This window comes from Ambystoma mexicanum, chromosome 11, assembly GCF_040938575.1.
Source record: "Ambystoma mexicanum isolate Mex_15411 chromosome 11, UKY_AmexF1_1, whole genome shotgun sequence".
Taxonomy (NCBI): Eukaryota; Metazoa; Chordata; class Amphibia; order Caudata; family Ambystomatidae; genus Ambystoma; species Ambystoma mexicanum.
Window position 1 is genome coordinate 1,357,491,285 of NC_090934.1, and position 22,937 is coordinate 1,357,514,221.

At 43.3% G+C, this 22,937-nt stretch overlaps 1 protein-coding gene across 1 annotated transcript in view; it reads left to right on the forward strand.

Moving 5' to 3' along the window:
- The window catches only part of TRPM1 (transient receptor potential cation channel subfamily M member 1), a 594,536-nt gene that overhangs the window by 382,566 nt on the left and 189,033 nt on the right, over positions 1–22,937 (forward strand). Inside the window, exon 9 of the mRNA XM_069624914.1 lies at positions 16,492–16,564. Within this exon, the coding sequence (XP_069481015.1) occupies positions 16,492–16,564 (73 nt within the window). The remainder of the gene's footprint in view (positions 1–16,491; positions 16,565–22,937) is intronic.

Genomic DNA, 22,937 nt, shown 5'->3' on the forward strand with positions numbered 1-22,937 from the left:
TAACCCGCTATTACAACCACTGGGCTGTAATGCCACAATGAAGAAAGAGCAGATTTTCCAGAAGGAAACTGCATAAACCTTCTGATAGCCTTGGAAGTTCGTGGCTCTGCCAAAGATGTATTACTGAATTTTGAGAAAAAAACTGCTTTCAAGTTTATAATGAAATGATATTATAAGTAATTTATAACGCGCCTGTACACAAGTGTTTCTAGGCGCGACAGGACAAGGAGGGGGGACAGAAGGAGGATAAAAAACACGATCTTACTAGGCCACGTGTCCTTCAGATCGCACAAGTGTGGACAGGAGGGAGGGGGAGAAGTACTGGGGAGTGGGGGGCAGTGCAGGTTACTCAATAAGTGCAGCCAGCGGGTGGCTCATAAGTGCAGAGAGACAGGGGATTGTAGGGTTGCAGATACAGACACTTAAGTGCTGGGGAAACCTGGAGGCAGTGCAATGGCAACTTGAATTGCAGGAGCCTGGTCCAGAGTTTCAGTGGGTGGCCAGGTGACCAGTGTGTGACGGAGTCAGGGACTTAATGCTAAGTTTATTTAATGAAAAGGGTTTAAAATGAATTAAACAAGACAAAAAGTAAAGAGATTATTGCTAAAACATTGCCCTAAAATAAAAAATAAATAAAAAACAAACTAGTCTTGATTTACTTTCTTTCTAAATCATCTTCATTCTCCACATGTACTGCACTGAACACTGTTTGAGAAGGCAAACACTTATTTTCAACATAAAGCAGTACTTCTGTTTTTTGTTACATATTTCATAATTATCCTTCCAAAGACCCCTTTCTAGGAATTGTAAGAAGCTTCAGGTTTCTTTTTAACTAAGAAACAATAAATCCCTCCCAAATCTCCTTACCGTTCCCAAAGATTATTATTATGGGTGATTAAAAGATTACTCTGTAATACTTAACAGCAGTTGGGTTTAATCAAGTAATACGTGTATGGGTATCAGAACAGGTGGAAATTAAGGGGATAGCTGGCTAGCTTTAAGATGGTGGAAGGGGAATGGGTAGCATATGCAGAGTAGCAGAGCAGTGGGTGGGAGGAGTTGAAGGGGTAGGAAAAGTGGGAGCAGAGGGGGAGTTGAAGGTCAAGATGGAGATGTAGGTACAGAAGGAGTTGGAAGTGCAGGAAGAGCTGAAGGAACAGGGAAAGAATGAGAGGTTAGTGGCAGTGAACAACCAGGAAGATAAGGGGAGAAATCAGAAGAAGGTGGAGAAGGTGAACATCCAGGAGAGTGAGGGGGGAAGGCAGGAGGGTTGGTGGAAGTGAACATTCAGAGGATAACGGGAGATAACAGGAATAGTTGGAGTAGGTGAACGTCCAGGAGTATCAGGGGAGAAAGCAGGTGAAGTTGGATGAGATGAACACCCAGAAAGATATGGGGAGAAAGCAGAAGCAGATGGAGAAGGTGAACATACAGGAGTATGAGGGGAGAAAGCAGGAGACGTTGGAGCAGATGAACACCTAGGAGTATGAGGGGGAAAAGCAAGAGAGTTTGGAGGAGATGAACATCCAGGAGTATGGGGGGAGAAAGCAGAAGTTGGAAGAAGTGCTGTCATGCACAAGCACAGGTTCCAGTACCCAACACTTACACCAGGAGCCTTTAGGCTTTACCATTGTTGGCACCAGCCTGGGAGAGGCACGCCCAGAAGAGGCTGCAGTTCTTTTCGGCCTCCCCTGCAGAGCGCTGACCACCCTCCTTGCTCCAGGACACAGGCAGATCAAGCCGACCCTGTGCTCGCAGGATTATTCGTTCTCCCAGTCGTCCTTGCAACTGGACGCCGCCATCTTCTTCTCCCCTTACCAATGGCATCACGTTCCGACGGAGTCAAAGACAGATGAACGGAGCTCTGGAGTTAAATTGGTTATATGTGATTTTACTGAAGTAAAATTCAGAGTGGTAAGTTTTAATGAGGTAAAAAATACTGAAAAACGACTCCATTTTTTATTTTTTTTATTTGGCTGGGGAGCCCCCAAGCATCCTGGTCCCTTATAAACCCATCCCCACCCATTTTAACCACTTACCCCACCACCATATATGTGTATATATATATATAACATTTTTGGTATTTTTTTGGTATTTTTTACTTCTGTAAAATTTACCACTCTGAATTTTCTTCGGTGAAATGACTGGATACCCGTTACGTTGCCTAGCAACTAATGAGGCACAACCTTGTTCTCATCCACAGCCATAAAACACTGGATGAGACGTAACTCAGCACTCTTGTTGCTACACTCTCCTTTCCAGCTCCCTTTATTCTCTGTGCATCCTGTCTGGGTGTTTCTTGTCCAGCAATCCTTGCCTGGTCTGTTTTCTTATTGCTCGCTTTACTCAGACTCCTTTTTGCTCTTATTCATTATTCAAACTTTGCGGTGCCCCAGTCCAGTATTTTACACCGTCCTTGCACCACGTTAATGGGGTAACTTCCCGTGGTGCAGGGAGAGCTACCCTATTTTCTTCCCCACAGAGATTACGTTTTCAGCGAACAGATTTAGGGCAGTGCTACTGTGTCACTCTTGTTTCTGTATCTGGTATCGTAAAGGACCTCAGACTTCATTGTGGCACTCCCAGCTAAGCGGCTCTCAACATCAGGTATGGAACAACCCCGATCTACAGAACTTGACAGGGGACCATCCTGGAGTATGAGTGGAGAAAGCAGGAGAAGTTAGATGAGGTGAAGATGAGGTGAAGATCCAGGAGTATGAGGGGAGAAAGCAGGAGAAGTTGGAGGAGTTGAAGATCCAGGAGTATGAGGTGAGAAAGCAGGAGAAGTTGGAGGAGGTGAAGATGCTGGAGTATGATGTGAGAACGCAGGAGAGGATGGAGGAGGGGAATATCCAGAGTATGAGGGGAGAAAGCAGGAGAAGTTGGAGGAGTTGAAGATCCAGGAGTATGAGGTGAGAAAGCAGGAGAAGTTGGAGGAGTTGAAGATCCAGGAGTATGAGGTGAGAAAGCAGGAGAAGTTGGAGGAGTTGAAGATCCAGGAGTATGCGGGGAGGAAGCAGGAGAAGTTGAAGGAGGTGAAGATCCAGGAGTATGATGTGAGAAAGCAGGAGAGGTCGGAGGAAGTGAATATCTGGAGTATTAGGGGAGAAAGCAGGAGAAGTTGGGCGAGGTGAAGATCCAGGAGTATGCGGGGAGAAAGCAGGAGAAGTTGGAGGAGTTGAAGATCCAGGAGTATGAGGTGAGAAAGCAGGAGAAGTTGGAGGAGGTGAAGATGCTGGAGTATGATGTGAGAACGCAGGAGAGGATGGAGGAGGTGAATATCCAGAGTATGAGGGGAGAAAGCAGGAGAAGTTGGAGGAGTTGAAGATCCAGGAGTATGAGGTGAGAAAGCAGGAGAAGTTGGAGGAGTTGAAGATCCAGGAGTATGAGGTGAGAAAGCAGGAGAAGTTGGAGGAGTTGAAGATCCAGGAGTATGCGGGGAGGAAGCAGGAGAAGTTGAAGGAGGTGAAGATCCAGGAGTATGATGTGAGAAAGCAGGAGAGGTCGGAGGAAGTGAATATCTGGAGTATTAGGGGAGAAAGCAGGAGAAGTTGGAGGGGGTGAAGATTCAGGAGTATGATGTGAGAACGCAGGAGAGGATGGAGGAGGTGAATATCCAGAGTATGAGGGGAGAAAGCAGGAGAAGTTGGGCGAGGTGAAGATCCAGGAGTATGCGGGGAGAAAGCAGGAGAAGTTGGAGGAGTTGAAAATCCAGGAGTATGCGGGGAGAAAGCAGGAGAAGTTGTAGGAGGTGAAGATCCAGGAGTATGATGTGAGAAAGCAGGAGAGGTCGGAGGAAGTGAATATCTGGAGTATGAGGGGAGAAAGCAGGAAAAATTGGAGGAGGTGAAGATCCAGGAGTAAGAGGGGAGAGACTCACTTTCACATAATCACAGGGATATAATATCGAGAATATAAAGGGATACAGAGAGCACACACTGGGAATCCACGGTGGCTTATCAGAAGAGCAAAACAACAGGGTCAGATATGTCTATTCATCAAAATGTACAGGCAGCGGACTTGGCAGCTGATGACAATATAGGACGTGATAGCACACTGACCTTGATTATATCCCAGGAAGTGACATCCCATGGCCTTTGACTAGGATGCCATCACAGGAAGTCCATGGAGGAAGCGCAATGGTTTACATGACTTTACGATTGCTACCAAGTTTCTATTAAATCAAATAAACAAATATTTTAGTTACCAACCATATTTTAACTACTTCCTGGATATGCCATGTATGGGGTCATGATGTGTATGGTCCACACCTAACTAAACCAACATAGGCCATAGGTACTGACTATACTTATCATCTTAGTGGATATGGTCAATAGCTTCGATCTTATGCATGGCAGGTATATTAATAACCAGCTAAACATACCACAGGTGATGTTATAATATGCAAAGTGCAGCCTCCTATATGTAGGCAGCGTCATCTTATGCCAGTTATAGCTCACATGTCTGGTACAGTTATAGTACTTAAGTACAAACTGACATATCCAGGTGCTGGTATCATTTGCCAGCTGAAACCTCAAATTCCCCAGGGGTTCCATTGTATGCCATTTAATGCCACATGACACGTAAAGCTTCAAGTGTCCCAGTAATGTTATTTAATGCTGGTGAATGTCACACATAAATTGTACATTAACGACATGTAAGGTACATCCTCATATGTCCAGGTACTACCATCATATGGCAAGTGCAGCCTCATGGGCCCTAGTAATGCCATATAATGCTAGATAATGTTTTACATGCATAATATACTCACCATGCGTATGGTACAGCCACACATATCCACACGTTGTTCCTCAGCCCTGACACACACTCCCCACTCATGCACCTGCACTTAGCTTTACATGCACCCACCGCTCCATACTACAGCTACATGTGTGCAGCTGGAGCTGCTGCCTCTTCACCAACCTCTCTGGCTGTAGCAACACTTGCATGTGAACCTCCTACTGGCATGGTGAGGGTGCCAAGAGAGGTTCCCGCCCCATGTCCCTCCTGCATCAACTCAGAAGGTATGGGAGGAACCCGGTTTGGGAAGTGCAGAGGCTAAACAAAGCTCTAAAGAAGCCATGTTTACATCCTGGCCATGGCACTGCCCCTTGAGCTCTTAACATGTTACTTAGACCAATAGAACATGTCCACCCATTCGTACGTTTGAATTTGAAGTCTAAAAAGGCAGGAAAAACTAAAAGACAGGAAGTGATTGGATGGCCATTTACGACAGATGCAGGAACACTTTAACCAAAGCACATACAACTAGAAAGGCCCTCTTGAAATGACTTAAAGATGTTTGGACTTGGGTTTCAAGCATGGTCTGGTATGGGTGAACAGAAAAGTGGTCTGCATAGGCAAGTAAGGCAAGTCTTGGCAATGGCATCTAGGAAAACATAATATTGTGTGCTCATAGAGGATTGTTTCCCTGGAACATGATGTGGGTACAACACATGGCCAGTATTTCAATCTTGAAGTTAACCTTGTTACAAACACAATTGCCCATCCATGTTTGAATTGTATGTATGCTATTTATAAAGTGCAAATCTAGCAGGGATGTAATGGAACGTTCGACATAGGGGATGTAAGTGGTGTGTGGGTATAGCAGAGAAGCTGAGATGGGTGGGGGCAGAGGAGGGGGAGAGCAATAGGGATTGAAGTAGGATTGAGTGGAGGGATCAGTGAATGGCGAGATGTTCTTTGAAGACAAGGGTCTTCCAGTGCTTCCTGAAGTGTAGGCTGAAGGGGGGGAGGCAGTCTTACCCGTTCTGCTAATTTATTCCAGAGACAGGGTGCATAGCAGGAAAAGGACAGTTTCCTTCCATTAAGATTTCAAAAGCAAGTTTGGATAATTTCTTAAGAAGTTAAATTCAAACATATAAAACAATTGAATAGAAGGAAAATAATGGAAAAATCAAGGTTACTTGGCATGTAAAGTCCAGAGCGAAGCCTCATGATAGACTTGTGAAGGCCATAACAATGGGAAGATGTCATCAGATGCACAACCTGTGCTCTCCAATGTAAAACGCTCTGTTTTAATACATTAAACCCTCCATGAAACCTGTTCTACAGTCTCGATTATCCCATTTGTATGAATAAAAAAGGAAACAGGCTAGATTGCACTTGCTAACACCCAATTTCTCCAAGTGATGTTTCACTTAAGGATTTGGGAAAATACAGGTTGGTTCGTTTAAAGTCATTGGCTGAAAATTGGAAAATTCTTATTTCTTTTTCTTTGACTCGTTATTTTCTTTTCAACAAATCATCAAAATATTACAAAAACGAATCGAAAATTGGAAAATTCGAACCGGTACATATGTTTTTAGACCCGGCACAGGGACCACAGAATAGAGTCTCAATCTTTCAAGGCAATTCGACAGGTTCTATAGAGATGAAGGAGACCATATTTACTGGCCCTTTTTGGACCTATGGACAGCTTTGAATAGGGTTAACAGGTCTGAACTGTGGAAGGTCTTGGAGAATTTGGAAAACATCTTCTGAGCATTTTGATGCAGCTTTACACAGCCACCACAGCCGTTATTCATTATGGCGGGTCAGGCGCATGTACCACATCATTCTGGATACAGACAGGTGTGTGACAAGGGTGTGTCATTGCACCTTTGTTATTTAACCTGTATCTCAATGGCCTTGAAGTCATCTAACTGCATTGGGAACGAACATCCCTCGTGTGGAAGCTAGATGTATTCCTTGTCCACCAATGACGTGGTATTAATGGCAATAAGAACTTCATGGCTGCTCGCCACAGGCAAATAAACATTGTACAGTCTTGAATAATGATATATCAAAAGGGTCTAAAGAAATCAATGAGATTCTATATAGATAATGTATTATTGACTAACACCTGGGTGCTTACAATATTTGTAAGGCTGCTGGTTTTATGGTATTTACTTTTTGCACCATTTCTGTCTGTATTTATCCATATTTATTTTTTGCCATGTAAGTTGTACGTAGTATTTTTCCACATTACTTTGCATGAAAAAAGCACATTAGATATTGGATGCCTATAACAAATGGAACTTCCAATTATAGAAATTTCTGGCACCATTTGAAAAACTTTGAAAGGAATGAAATTCCCTTTTCAACCTTTCTGTTATGTTGCTTTGCAGAGCCATTGAGCTGCCATGCATGTTTGACAACTTGAATACCCAACCAAGAGGCCTGCATTCCTGTTTTTATCAATTATTTGCAAATAAAAGCTCAATGGTAAAACAGTGATTTCCTTCTGTATTTATGTGTAACAATCAGAGAAAACGGAAAACAGGGAGCCTTAATTATTTGAGGGTAAGGTTTTCTTCCAGGACCCTATGGTCGGCCTATGTAGAAAAATGCACTACCCGCATGATGCAGATGAATATTGGGTATTTTTTCGTTTTTCCGCTAGAGATTAATGCTGCCCACCCTGTGATAGAAGTTGAGAAAGCTAAATCCAGTGGAATGGATTGATATGCGGAAGGTGTCTGGGTGAGACTGTCTTTGAATCCTAGAGCAAGGGATGAAAGGACATTTTTAAGAAACAATTTAAGTGTAATGTTTAGTACTGCCAAGAACTTCTTTATCTCAAAACTGGCCTGAAATCGATTAATATCGAACTGCAGTTTGCTTCTTTAATTTTGTGGTAGTCTCTAGAGTGTAATGAAAAGGTGGTCTACAGTGCAAAGTTTAAAACATGTCTGTACTAGTGACTCCGGAATGGAATGGATAATGTTGGCATGTATGCAGTTTAATATGAATTCATAATCCTCTTCCATGCTTTCATAGTTATGTTATCCAATTTTTTAAAGTGCTCGTTCACCCTAATGCATCTTGATGCTGGGGAAAACATAAAGACAACCGACTTCCCTCAAAAGAGTAATGTTTTGAGGAAACGCCTGAATTCCAGATTATTGCGGGTTGCTCTAAACGCAAAGGGCAAAGCATTCTACAATTTACCAGCAGCGATAGAAAACACCCGGCCTCCCACTCGAGAAAGACGAAACCTAAGGAGGCTGGCATTGGTGGAATGAAGATCTCGGCACAGACAATAAGGAAGAAATGTATCCCACATATACACTGCTGCCTGCTTATAAAAAAGCTTGATGAGCAAGGCAGAGCGCTTTAAATTCAACGCGCCTGGCCACTGGAAGCCAGTGCAGAGAACAAAGAACTGGAGAAGTGTGAGTAGTATAGGGAGAGTTTGTAGCAATACAAGCTGCTAAATTTGGCAATATCTGGAGACGATGGATCCGACCCACAGATTGAGCCAAGAACAGGGCATTACAATAGTCCCGTCGACTAAGCACAAGAGCAGCCACAACAAGTGGACGAAGGTGACTGGGTTGAAAAGTAAGAACCCTCAGATGAAAGTGGCTAGCTTTACAAACTGCACCTACCTGAGGAGCCATAAAAGAGTGGAGGAAAGGACAACCCCAAGGCTGTTCACCACCACCACAGGGAGAGGACAATTACCCAGTGTAAGGGGCCAAAACGAAGGAGTCCAAAGCGAACGTATAGGGGGAGAACCCACCACCAAGACCTTGGTCTTGTCCCCATTGAGTTTCAGCCAATTGCTGTTCATGCACTCCTCCACCACCACCAGGCACTGACACAAGCACTACGACACCTCAACCTGGTTAAGATCAACATGAACCAGAATTTGAGTGTCGTTGGCATAAGAGTAGCACCGGAGGCCAAAGGAACGGATGAGACATACAAGAGGCTGATTATAGATGTTGGAAAGCATGGGGGACAAGTCAGAAACCTGAGGTACCCCACAGGATAGTGAATTAGAAGGGGAGGATAAAGGAAGAAGAAAGAGTGATTGGCTCCTATCCGTCAGGGAGGAGGTAAACCACTCCAGGACAAGACCGTAGAAGCCTGGCAAGGCCGGGCGGGACAGCAGAATGGAGTGGTTGACGGTGTCAAAAGTAGGGGGATACAGCATTCAGAAATGGAAATAGTTGCTAATAGCTTTTTATTTGAACCTTATACACCAAATAAGGACACTCATAAATTATCCAAATCTAGAACACATATGCAAGGGTTTGTCTCCTGTGTTTTCAGCTGTTAGGCTTGAACAAGCCTTGAAATAAAGCACAGAAAAGCAGGAATGAAATACCATCAAATATTAGAATGCAAACTGTTAAGACAAATATGGATTTAATTTAATTGAATGGCAGGGTGTGCCCATCATGAAGAAATGAGGGGAAGTGCTCCAGGACACCGGTGTAAACAGGAAAAACTCAAATGTGGCACAGGCTTCACAAACCGTTGGGGAATTTAAGGGGTTATTATGAGTTAGGCGGAAACGGGAAAAACAAGGGGGCATTTGAAATGTTGCATGTTACCTACCATCCATCTAATTATAGGCCCATGAGGTGTTTAACTAAATAAGGGAATATAGAATTCAGTAAATATCACAACCTAATGAGTCGGAAGTCCACACAGGAATTTCACACATTTTTACATAAACCCAAAAAATTCAAGGGAAAAAAAGTTTCAACCCCAACTGAAAGATAACAATGTTTTACCCTTAGAGTAGAGCAATGCTCTAGGTATTGCTTCACCGTAAAGGACATTTCTGATGTTTGTTAATCTGCTTAGAATCACATGCTGTGCATAGGTCCGACATCCAGTGGTCACTGCGGAGTATTGCATTTTGTTTTTCGTAGTCGAAAAGGGGACGTCGACAAGGCGTGTCTGTAACACTATCCCTATAGTGACGTGCGTTGTACCCACAATCCCTCACGCGTCGAGGTCCCTCAGATTGTTTTTTTCCGCCCAGCTTCTGGTCGCCTTACGCGGAGCTCCTAGAGAGACATTGCAAAATACTTACTACGGACCTTGGTCCTTAATTATACTTATTATATTCTTAAAGATCCCTCCACTCGACGTTAGCTGTGAAGCTGTTTCTCCGCCAAACAAGTTTTCGACGGAGGGGAAGAGACGGAGGGGATCCTTCGGCGCTGCCGAACACGTGGCCTGGCCTCGCCGGCCAACATACAGTAGGGAGAGTGGGGGTTTGAACTTTTATCTTCTCTTTGAGAATGTCTTTCTTTCTCCCCTATCTTTCCCTTGGGGTTGTTATCACCAGTTATTATTGCCTCAGCTATGGAGAGGACACCTTTTAAGTTTTGCCCACGCTGTAGGGGCAAATACACTTGGAAGGATAAACACAAGCTCTGTAATCGTTGCTTGCCCCTCGATCATAAGGAGGACAGCTGCGCGGCCTGTAAGCTCTTGAAACCAAGAACTCTTAAAGAACGGAAAGTTAAGAGGTGGGCGGACTACGCTATGTCGAAGTCAGTTTCCTCACCTGCCGCCGCTGTTACAGAAAGTGACGAGGAGGGTGATAACTCGACGTCCGTTACGGAAGTCATTAACCCCCAGAAGGAGCGCTCGCGCTCCTCGACGTCCGTCCCCGGCCCCGACGGGCTCGGCTCACGCCCTGCTTATGGGGATGAACACCCCGGTGACAAGGATGCACATAGACCCCATAGGCCTAAGCACACAACCCACGGCTCTTCTTCGTCGAAGACGAAGGATCCATCAGCGCCGAAGGGGACGCAGGGCACTCAGGTGTCTACCTCAGACCGTAAGGGTCTCAAGCCCCACCCGCAAACGCAGCCGCGACCAGCGATTGGGCTTTCATCAAACACGGGCGCTACCTCAAAAACATCCGACGTAACGCTCCATAGAGCGGCCGTCGAGAAACAACGCGTAACGCAGGCAACGTCGATACCAGTGCCCTCTACCGACGAACTCGTTGTCGAGAGCCTGGCGAGAATTGTTTCCGAAGACAAACGTAAGCGGACGACGAAACAGACGTCGAATACCGCACCAAAAGCTATAGAAACGCCAAAAAAGCACAAGAGTAGCCAAGAACTGCCCCCTTCATCTAAGGGCACTTCTGAACTACCGGAGGGCTTTTCTGAGGGCGAGGGAAACCTTTCGTCGACGTTGTGGGAGCGTTCTAAGCGTTTGGAAGGCGAAAACACTGATTTCCCCCTCTAGACTATTCAGGGGTCCCCCATGAGACCCTTGAAAGACTCCATTCTTGTATGGAGAAAATGGAAAGGTTTTTGGGAAGCCAAAACCCACCCACACACAAAAGACCAGGAGAATGGCCCCAGGATGACCCTAGGGTCAAGATACCTAGACTGTTTCCCCTTTCTACAGACGTATATAACGTCACTGAAGAGGAGCAATACCTCCAAGAAGATGAGGAGGGTTTGGGTGGAGAGGAAGAACATGAGGAAGAGGGGTTTGAAGAAGATCCTTACACTAGTGCAGGAGTTTTTGAAGAAGATACAGCCACCTCGCAGCCCTGGCAATCCCCATCAGTGCAGCCTTGGCAATCCCCATCTGTGCACTCAGACCCTGATGCCTTTCACCCTTCTCCTCCCAAGGATTCACCTATTGGAAACACCTCTCCCATAGATGACCAACCTTCCCTTAATGCACTATTGCGCAAGGCAGCAGCGCATTTTGAAATAGACACAGGGGAAACTCTTCCTGACATAGACTTTGTAGAAAAAGTTATTAAAGAAAAAGCCCCTGTTAGTCAGTCTATTCCGCTCCTGGAATAACTCCTTCCCTTTCCAATCCTGCATTAGTCAGAGGGGTCAACCCTCGGATAGAAAAGCTCTTCAGCCCTTCGTCCTCTGACCCCTTGTACATCAGAGGACATTCTATTCCGGACTCCCTTGTAGTTACTAATACAAGAAAAAGAGCAGGGGTACCACTATCCACTAGTGAGGCACCACCTGACAAAGAGGGCAAGAAGCTCTATGCACTTGGGAAGAGAATCACGACCTCCGCAGCCTTCTCAACTAGGATTGCGAATAACAATTCCCTACTAGCTAGCTACGCAGATGCACAGTGGAGCAAGCTGCGCAGCGAAGCAGAGGACGCACCAGAACCCCTGCGTTCACGCCTGTTAGATATCATCTCAGAGGGAACTCTTGTAAACCAGGGCATCGTAAAGAACTCCTTAGATGCCGCAGAGACGGCTGGCCGTTCCCTGGTTCAGGGAATACTTCTCAAACGCCATGTCTGGCTGCGCAATTCAGGATTTAAGCCGGAAACCCAGGCTTCCCTGATAAATAAGCCCATAGAACAAACACACCTGTTTGGGAAAGCAGTTGATGAGGCCCTAGAACATGCGAAGAAGGAATTTGATACCATCAAGACTCTTGACCAAATTTCTAGGCCCCCTAACAGACGCGGCTATGGCAATAGACGCTCCTTTCGTGGCCAACGCCAGCAAAACCAACAGCAATTTTACTCTGCTACCAACTGGCCCTCTAACCAGGATAACACCCAATTCAGTCAAAGAGGCCAACGCCGTGGCAAAGGAAGAGGTCGCGGCTCCAGCCCCAAAGGTTCCACGCCCAATACCAACAAATGACCCGAAGATTCGGGTCCCCTCCCATGCATCACCGGTCGGGGGCCGGCTAACATCGTTCCTATCAGCATGGGAGGAAATATCGTCAGACCGCTGGGTTTTATCCACCATAGCCCATGGATACTGCATCGAATTCAACGGTTCCCCGAAGTACAGACCCCCACGGAACCGACGCATGACACCGGAACACCTCACCATTCTTCTTCAAGAAGTAGAAGAGCTACTGAAAAAAGAAGCTATAGAGGCTGTCCCCCTATCTCAGGTAACAGAAGGTATTTATTCAGTGTACTTCCTTGTACCCAAAAAGGACTTAACCATGCGCCCTGTATTAGATCTGCGCCCAGCGAACAGGTTTGTCAAACCCCAAAAGTTTCGTATGGTGACCTTGCAGGAAGTAATCCCACTGTTATCACAAGGGGATTACATGACAACACTAGACATGAAAGATGCATACTTTCATATTTTAATGTTGCCAGCGCACAGAAAATACCTCAGGTTCAAGATAGAGAACAAGCACTACCAGTTCAGAGTACTACCCTTCGGGATAGCATCTGCACCAAGGGTATTCACGAAAGTACTGGCAGTGGCAGCGGCCCACCTACGCAGGTTATCCATCCCGGTATACCCTTACCTCGACGACTGGCTCATAACAGGGGATTCTTACGAAACATGCTTCTCCAATACCCAAAAGACCGTAGACCTTTTGTCCCAACTGGGCTTCTCCATCAACGAAAAGAAGTCCAGCTTAGACCCCAGCCAAATCAAACAATTCCTAGGGGCTCTAATTCAAACAAAGGACGGCCTCGTCTTCCCCTCCAACGAGAGGGTCCAAAACATGCTGTTTCAGATCCCCCATTATGTGGCAGGTCGAGAGGTGACGGTACGCAAGGCAATGCGCTTGCTAGGGATGATGGCGTCATGTATTTATTTGGTACCTCACGCGCGCCTGCGCATGCGCCCAATGCAAGAGTGGCTCTACAGCCAGTGGTGTCAGGCCAGCGGGCAATGGGACGATCTAGTGGTAGTCTCGCAGGCCTTGGTTCTCTCGCTACGGTGGTGGACAAAAGAAAACCTGTTATTAGGGAAAACTTTTGCCACACCCGCAGTGGAAGCCACTCTAACCACAGACGCTTCCCTTACAGGATGGGGGGCTCACCTATCCCATTAGACTGCTCACGGAGCGTGGACTCCGAGCTTAGCATCCAAGCATATAAACCTGCTGGAACTACTGGCGTTGTTCAAAGCACTGAAAGCCTTTCAGGAACACCTACAAGGAAAGACAGTGATGGTCCTCACAGCAGCACCACAGCCATGTACTACCTCAACAAGCAAGGGGGCACTCACTCTCCAGGACTGTCCAAGCTGTCCCAGAATATATGGAAGTGGGCTCTCAAACACAACATGTTCCTACTATCACAACATGTACCAGGGGAACTCAATCTGCTAGCAGACAAACTCAGCAGAGACTTCCCCCTGCCCGAAGAGTACGAATAGCAATTGCACGAAGGCATCGTCTTAGACGTCTTCACGCAATGGGGGTTCCCGGAAATAGACCTGTTCGCAACTCTGGAGAACTCACAATGCCAAAGTTACGCCTCCAGGTACCCCCAAAACCAGTCCAAGGGGAACGGTCTGTTGATTCAATGGTCAGGGAAATTTGTTTACGCCTTTCCCCCGACTCCCCTTCTCAACAGAGTGGTGCACAAGATGCACCAGGAGCAGGTTACCATGATACTAGTGGCCCCAATGTGGGCCCGGCAGCCATGGTTCGCTCACTTGATGGAGATGTCCCTATCTCCCCCAGTGAAACTTCCCTGCCCGTACAACATGCTGTCACAAGACAAGGGCAGGACACTGCATCCATGCCCTCAGACCATGAACTTAGCAGCCTGGCTCCTGAGATCATAGAATTTGGACATTTACAACTCCCGCAGAGATGTATGGACATCCTCAGGGAAGCCAGAAAACCGAATACTCGCCACTGCTATTCTAGCAAGTGGAAAAGATTTGTCATCTGGTGTACAGGTAAGAGCATCAACCCGGTTGACTGCTCTCCCACTAACATTGTTCTGTACTTGACCCATTTACTGGATTCAGGTCTAGTCTTCAATTCCATTAAAGTCCACCTAGCGGCACTTTCTGCATACACCACTTCCCAACTTAAAGTGTCGTGGTGGAAGATACCAGTTATCAAGGCCTTCATGGAGGGGGTAAAGAGAATACACCCTCCGATAGCTAACCCAGCTCCCGGATGGGACTTAAATGTGGTACTTTCTAGACTCATGGGCCCTTCTTTCGAACCCATGCACAAGGCAACTCTTAAAGACCTCACTCTTAAGGCTGCTTTCCTAATAGCTATCACCTCCATTAGGAGAGTAAGTGAACTACAGGCTCTTTCTGTACTAGACCCCTTTGTAACAGTTCACAAGGATAAGGTGGTTCTACGCACACATCCAAGGTTTGCACCAAAATTCATCTCGAAATTTCATGTAAACCAGTCAATAGAACTACCAACGTTCTTTCAAAACCCTTCTAGCTTGGGAGAAAAAAGTCTGCATACACTAGATGTACGCAGAGCTGTCATGTTCTACATGGAAAGAACCAGACCACTGAGAAAGACTAATCAGTTCTTTGTCTCTGTGGCAGCAGGAAGAGAAGGAGATGCAGTTTCAAAGTCCACTATATCTAGATGGATTGTTCAATGCATCACTCTCTGTTACACTCTTGCTAAGAGAGAACTACCCTTCAAGCCAAGAGCACATTCCACTCGAGGCACTGGGGCTTCCATAGCGTTCATTGCAAATGTTCCCCTTGAGTCCATCTGCAAAGCGGCTACCTGGAGTTCTGTGCACACCTTTACAAAACACTACTGTCTAGATGCACACTCTAGATCTGATTCCCAGGTGGGACAGGCAGTATTAAGACATCTTTTCTCTACTGTTCCTTCTCATAACCCACCGCCAACTCCGGGTACTGCTCGCTAGTCTATGCACAGCATGTGATTCTAAGCAGATTAACAAACATCAGAAGACAATGCATTACTTACCGTAAAAGCATTTCTGATGGTTGTATCTGCTTAGATTCACATGCGCCCACCCTTCCTCCCCGCTCGGATGGAAGGAACATAGACATCCTTTTCTATATTTCTCTCTCTTTTCTGTACTCACTCACGTCTAGAAGGCTCCCTCAGGGCAGAAAAATACAAACAGAGGGACCTCGACGCATGGGGGATTGTGGGTACAAGCACGTCACTATAGGGATAGTGTTACAGACACGCCTTGTCGACGTCCCCTTTTCGACTACGAAAAACAAAATGCAATACTCCGCAGTGACCACTGGATGTCGGACCTATGCACAGCATGTGAATCTAAGCAGATACAACCATCAGAAATGCTTTTACGGTAAGTAATGCATTGTCACATTTGATGGTGGACCGCCAAAGGATGTTATGACATGGGCATCTCCCATGCCACATTCTCACCCGCTTTGCAGTATAATGCACAGAAGGGTCATTGGTGCCCCTTCTGTGCGTTTCTCTTAATGGGATAGTAGTGGCATGAACCTGTACAGTCCGATTTGTACTTCCATTCCACAAACAGGAATGGAAAGGCGTTATAAACAGTTCTCGAGAAAATGGGATAGAGTATTTCGGAAACACTGTATGTGATATTTCCAAAATGCTGCATCTTTGCCTATCCGTCTTCCGTCCTAGTGGTGGTAAACTCAGCTTCATGTTGTAACAGTATTTACTGCATACAGTCACATTAGAAATTGTAATTGTAATGGGTAATTTATAACGCGCTTAATACCCAGATGTTTCAAAGCACAGACCGGGAGATCAAACCTGTTTTGCTCCGCATCGTCTTGCTTCCAAGACGAGCGCATTGCCCCTGAAAGCTCATAATGAGGTATTAAGTGTAAATATAAGAATCCCCATAGAAAATGATACCTATAATAGCCAATCAGTTTCCTTCTTAATCCTTTGAATTATTTGTCGTGTCATAATGCCCTTCTCTCACAAGTCCTGCTCAGTAACACCAGCTATTGATTAGTAAGAACCTGCTTTTCTAATTGTTTTTTTATAGATCACTGTATTCCGTATGGGTTCAGAGGGGCAACAAGATATCGAAATGGCAATTTTAACTGCTCTGCTAAAAGGTAAGTCACTTTATAATTCGTCAATATGTGTTTTTATTTTAGCAGAAATGTAGATATATGTGGGATTGTCTATGGAGTTTCAGAAAATAATATTTCTTAATTATCTTTGAACTGTTCCATGAAAACGTTTTCAAAAACTCTGCAGTATGACTTCGAGGTAGCTAACCCTACATGGAAAACTTCATAATTGTTCATAGTTGGCTTTATATTTAAAATACATTTCATTTAATCATGCTTTGAACAGCTTTTAGCATGGGGTTTTCTCATAGGAAGAAAATGGGCCAAACATCTCAAAAATGGCCTCTTCGATTTTGAATATTTATGGCATGCACCTAGATTTTATCAGGACTTCATGAACTGAAAAAGCTTTATAAAAATTAAGTTGGCCAATTTTGCAAAATTCAACTTTTAAGATCTATCCATGTATCACGCATGTGCAGAATGAATGTGTATGTTTTATACAAACTGAACATGTATGTGCAGAAGATGTACATTTCATGCATGTATGCTACTATACCTATGAAAACTCACAACAAAATCAGGACTGATTTTGATGTCAGTTTTCATATGTTTATGAAGCATAAAGGAGATGGAACTTGCAAACATGTAGGAAATGTAAAACCCCTTTTCATCTCTTATACACATTGAAAACTCACAGCAAAGTTAGACCTCACTGTAATGTAAGCTTTCATACAGATATGTGGCATTTAAGACATCTGCAGAATGAATGTACATCTTGTACAAAAACGGTACACATACGTGTAGCCGTAGGAGAGGTACATGTACACTAATATGCATATGAAAACTCACATCAAAGTAAGGACTGACTTTCATGTTAGCACTGATATATTTATAAGCCATATACAAGATGCGAATTACATACGTGTATGAACTGTGAAACTCTTATCTGCCTCCAACATGCATACAAATTCTCATCAAAGTCTGACCTCACTTTGATGTGAGTTTTCATATGTCCAGAAGGCATACAGGACGTGCGCATTTCATAACCTTATGCCACACACTAATGCACTACTTATGCACCATACATTCACATGCCAGACACTTATAGCCCAAACACATATACGCCCACACACTCTAACGACGCACAATCTTATGACACACACACATACGACACCCGCACTTATGACTCACATACTCAAGCCACACACTTACACCACACACTCTTATGACACACGCTGTCACGACACACATTCTTTCGATCCACACTCCTATGGAACACACTCTAACCGACACACTCTCTTACAACACACAGACACTTCTGGCAATTATGAGACATACTCTTACCAAACACAAACACAACACACTCCTAAACCACATGCTCTTACACCGCACACCACACTTACAGCACATTCTGTTACAACACACACTATTACAACACCTGCACAGTATGAATTTACATCTTCGAAACAAACTGTACACATATATGTAGGAGATGTACATTTCGTACCTGCACACTAATATATGTATGACAACTCACATCAAAGTCAGGACTGACTGTTAAGTCATGTTTCATATATATATATATATATTTATATATATATATATGGAATGTATAGGAGATGTAAATTTGAGATTTGCAGACTGTAAAACTGAATATATTAAAACTCACATCCAAGTTAAGCCTCACTTTAATGTGAGTTTTCATTCCTATGAGAGGCATATATTACATGTGCATTTCATTAGACTTTACACCAGACAAATATATTACTTCTATGTAATACACAAATGCCAAACACTTACACACTAAATACACTTATGCCACACACAGTTACGCCAACACACACTTACGCGATACACTTATGCAATGCAGTCGCCTATGTATAGAAGGTCCAGAAGACATGCGCTAAATGGACATCTTCTACAAGAGTTGAACATGTACGTGTATAAAATGTACATTATGTATATGTATTCTATTATACATATAAGAACTCACATCAGTCAAGACAGATTTTGATGTGAATTTTCATATGTATCTAGGACATATAGAAGATGTAAATTGCATACATGTATGAAATGTAAACCATTTGGCTCATATGCCATACGTTCAGAAAATGCTACACTCATATCATATAGTATATTCACATACTACATACACTTATACAACATATACTCATACACTACATGCTTTCCTCACCACAAAAAAACCCACTGATATTAAATATAAAAATCGTTTTAAAGAAAGAGGTCAGGTTATTCTAACACATAATGTCTACAAACGAAGGTAGGGTACAAACACTCACTTTATGCCCCTATAAATTCATCCACACAACTCTACATACAAACACTCTCTAAGTATTGAGCAAGGTACAGCAATACCATAGTTGATGTTTGATGGATCTCCTGCCTGGGCTGCTCTCACTGAAACTGTGCACTGAGTGCCTGTCAATCAAATAACTTTCATGAGCTTCACATGCAATAAAGAGACTTCTAAAAAGAAAGGCACACATGCCTCTCTCCCCCTTTCCCTTGCTTTATGCATGCTTTATATTCAGCTTCAGAGGATTTTTCGTCCCACTTCATCCCATTCCTCTCATATTAAAATGCTTTTTGCCTTAAAGTGGATCCTTGGTGCCCATAGCTGCCAACAGAAGTTATGAGGCAGAGGCAGGGCTAGGATAGTACATTAATCATCATCATTTCATTTCTATAGACAGTCATAACTTCTCCTGCCAAGGTAGAAGATCCCCTTTTATTTTTAGACGGACTTCTATTTATGCTTCACATTTCCCAGAAATATATTTATATTTCTGTATAAATGCCATACATATTGTATGTTATTAACAGTCAGAATATTGGACATTTGTAAAATGTGTGTGTGGATGAAGTAAAGATATAGTTGAGGTTCAGGAACAAACATAAGCAGATGGGATATTAAGAACCGTTTCCTGCTGGAAGGATATCAAAGGTCAGCTGATGCTGACAACCAGCAAACAGTTTTATAAATCCTCTAAGACTGGCAAATGAATAATTGGCATAGAGGATTAAAATGTGCTGCTGTTGAAAGGTGGGCTATTCTTTGCAAACTATAGAGGTACACTCCAAACAGAATTATTTTATTACATTCCAAAGTGCCAGAGGAATAAGAATTCTAGTTAAGCACACTCCCAGAGTATTTTGATATTCAAAAGTCCACCTATTCAATTTAATTACACTGTTCTGGCTTGGCAATGAATTCAACTATCATACACTGAAACACATTTATTAACATCAGCAAAGGATGCCCTTTTTGAGGTTCTAACCCAATGTCTCTTACTTCATGTATTTATCCCCCAAGATTAATAGCCCCTTTGAGTTATTTTGCCCAATGGTGTTCAACCACATTACAGTCAGTCCATTGGGTCTAACGGCAATTCCACAACTTTAGTGTTTGTGAGCACACTTCCATATTCAGTAAACATATTTGTAGACTTCTAAACTATTAATTGATAATTGATAAACTTGACCTATTTCGGTATTATACCTTCACATGTGTATCATCTCACCAAAACAGTTATAAAATAACAATTAGTAAAGGACATCCCTGACAGACTGAAAGAGTATCATAATCCAACTTTCATGCACAAATTAAAAAAATACAAAATGTATCTGATGTTTTCTTTCTAAATCCTTGTATGGCTCAAGATCAGCAGCATTCCAAAGCCACTAGCCCAGAACTGGAAAAGTTATTTATGATAATCCTCCATGTGTCGGAAATCCTGATTACAGTCAAAAATTATCTTGGGCATAGTGCCACATCTCACAGGATAGCCATCACAAAAAGGGTACTAGAAAAATGTCGTTATTATACAACTGATGTGAGGAACTAAGGCACTTCCCACATTTTTCAAACAGTGTTTCTAGTGTTAGGTTCCGATTAACCGCGATTGTTGTACACTGTGATGCTTTGCTGTTGGTTGGCAACTCGAATCCCCCACTACACAGGGCTGATATAATGGATTACAAAGATCTTCCAGCAAAAACTAAACACTACTTTTTAATGAACTATAATCTTGTCGACTTTGTATGGCAGATGCGAAAATAAAAGTTATTGCAATGATAAACTAAGCACTTTATATCACGTTCCTCATTACTAACAAAGGATTTCAAAGTATTTAATATATAGATCAAAAATCAGTCTTGTTGTATTAAAAGTCTTTCAATGTCACCCCCCTGTTTAATGTATCAAAGAGCTGCAATACTTGGCATTTACGTTGAGACAAATTATTTCCACTTTAAAAAAAATGTGTACTTGGGATTTAGCATCCATATCAGTAGGATAGAACAATGTTCCTTTGCCTGAGTTTCACAGAGTGATTTGTTTTGTCTACATAAAGTAGGCCCCAAGGATGCTTGATTGAATGTTTCACAGGTAGCAAACTGTCTTAAGTGAATCTTTGTTCCCACAAGAATGTGTCAATACAATACGCCTCTTTTAGACCAATTAAGCCAAAGATATAGCCCAACTTTTACCCAGAAGTTGTTGGTGTGGGTTACTTATTTGTTCAGCCTTATAGGGTTTTGGGAAATGTTTATGTAGTCTGATTTGATTTAAATCCCAGTTCTTATAAAGCATCCTCCTAAAGTGTGCACTCAGGCCCGCACAGTTTATGTTGGAATTTAATTATGGCTCTGTTTTGGCCAAGATCAATTCATGTAATTAATTTAGTGTTTTAGTTGTGGTTTTTGTCGCAGCTTCATCCAGTACATCTCGTAGTTATGCTCTTTCTTTAAATTTAGCAAACCTTCCCTGTTATTGTTATTCTTAAATTATTTATTTTATTTGGGGTATTTAGTGAGTACCAACCTAGCTGGGGGAAGCAATGGAGTGCACACAAGTAGGTCATATAAGACATACAAGGGAGACAGGCATTACAAAACAGCATTCATTACCGGCATTCTATTTAGTGCAGCAGAGAATAGTTAATATTGATTGTTAGATGGAACTGATAACAATACTGAAAGGTAGCCCTGGGCATGAACATGGGGGTGCTGTGTGGTATCAAGAGGAATACTGGACTGAGTAGATGGATTCAGAGGGGGTACACCTTATGGAGCGTTAAGGTGCTCCTTGTGGAGCAGGGTCTCGATTTCTTTTCTGAATTGCAAGAGGGTTGGAGCAAGTCTGGTGTTGATGTGGATGAATTTCTACTGGTTTGTCTTACATTGTTTTCCCCAGTAGTCTATGGTGTTGGCCAAACAGTAAATGTCATATTAATTATGTTTGGTAAAAACTCATATTGTCTAACACATTTTCACACTCTGTCAGATTGATAAAAATAAAAGGGACATATTTTTTATTCTTGATTATAAGCCCAAACAATAGACTGATGGATTTCCATCCATTGATGCAAATTTAACCTGTCCATTTGCTAATTCACTATCTAAAAAAAGGTACCAGCTCTCATGTGCCTCTCCAAATACCAAATGCACCATCTATAAGTCTTGGGCAAAATATCAATGTACTTTACCTCTCTGGATGGTTGAGCATATATCCCTCAAAGAAATGCGCACAAATGTGAGAGCCATAGCAACTCTCACACCTATGCCTGTAAGGCGAAGATAACATTTCTCTGCAAATCTAAAGAGGTTGTTTGTGATATGACTTTATGAGACATGCCTAATCTTCAGGTTTTGTTGATCTATTCATCTGACTCTCTATGCTCTTCAGGGGGAAGTAGAAGTGTACAGATTGTTCACATCTATAGTAACCTTCAAAGATTCCTTGTGATGTGTTGGGTGGTGCAAACTATTTTCTCATGCGTGAACTACTGTTTGTGCATATCATGAGTGATAGCATCAGTGTTTATGATTCTAGTTGTGTTGGCTGTTTTGGACCAGTTACTACCCTAAACATTTATTGGACGATTCAAAGTCAACGGTCCTGATCAGAGAGCATGACAGATTAGAATTTAGGCAAGGAATTGTACAGTAGAGCCTAAAAGGCAATAGCCCGCAAGGCAAATATATTAATTGCTGTTCTATGTGCCAAAGTTAATGTCACCCGTGAGCTGAATGTAGTAAGATTGTGTACTGTTTGTGGGTAGGCTTCTTTTCCCCAACAAGGAGTCAATACATGCACAATTCAACATTACACCCATCAGACCCCAGCTTTCTAAACCCTCCTTTTCTTGTTAAAGGGCTGAGGCGGGGTATCGCCATTGTCAGTAGCGATAGATGGAATGCCGGAGGAGCTTCTCCCAGGTTTCGTCTTTCATCCCACCTACCTGGCACTTGATGGGTGAGCTTGCACTCCTCTTCATCATGAGGGGAACATGAGCGTGAATAGACTGGAGGAAGAAGGCGTATCGATTGTGTTATTTGTGGGTTGAGATTGTAGGAGCCCCGTAGCGTGGAAGTGATCGGGAAGATGACA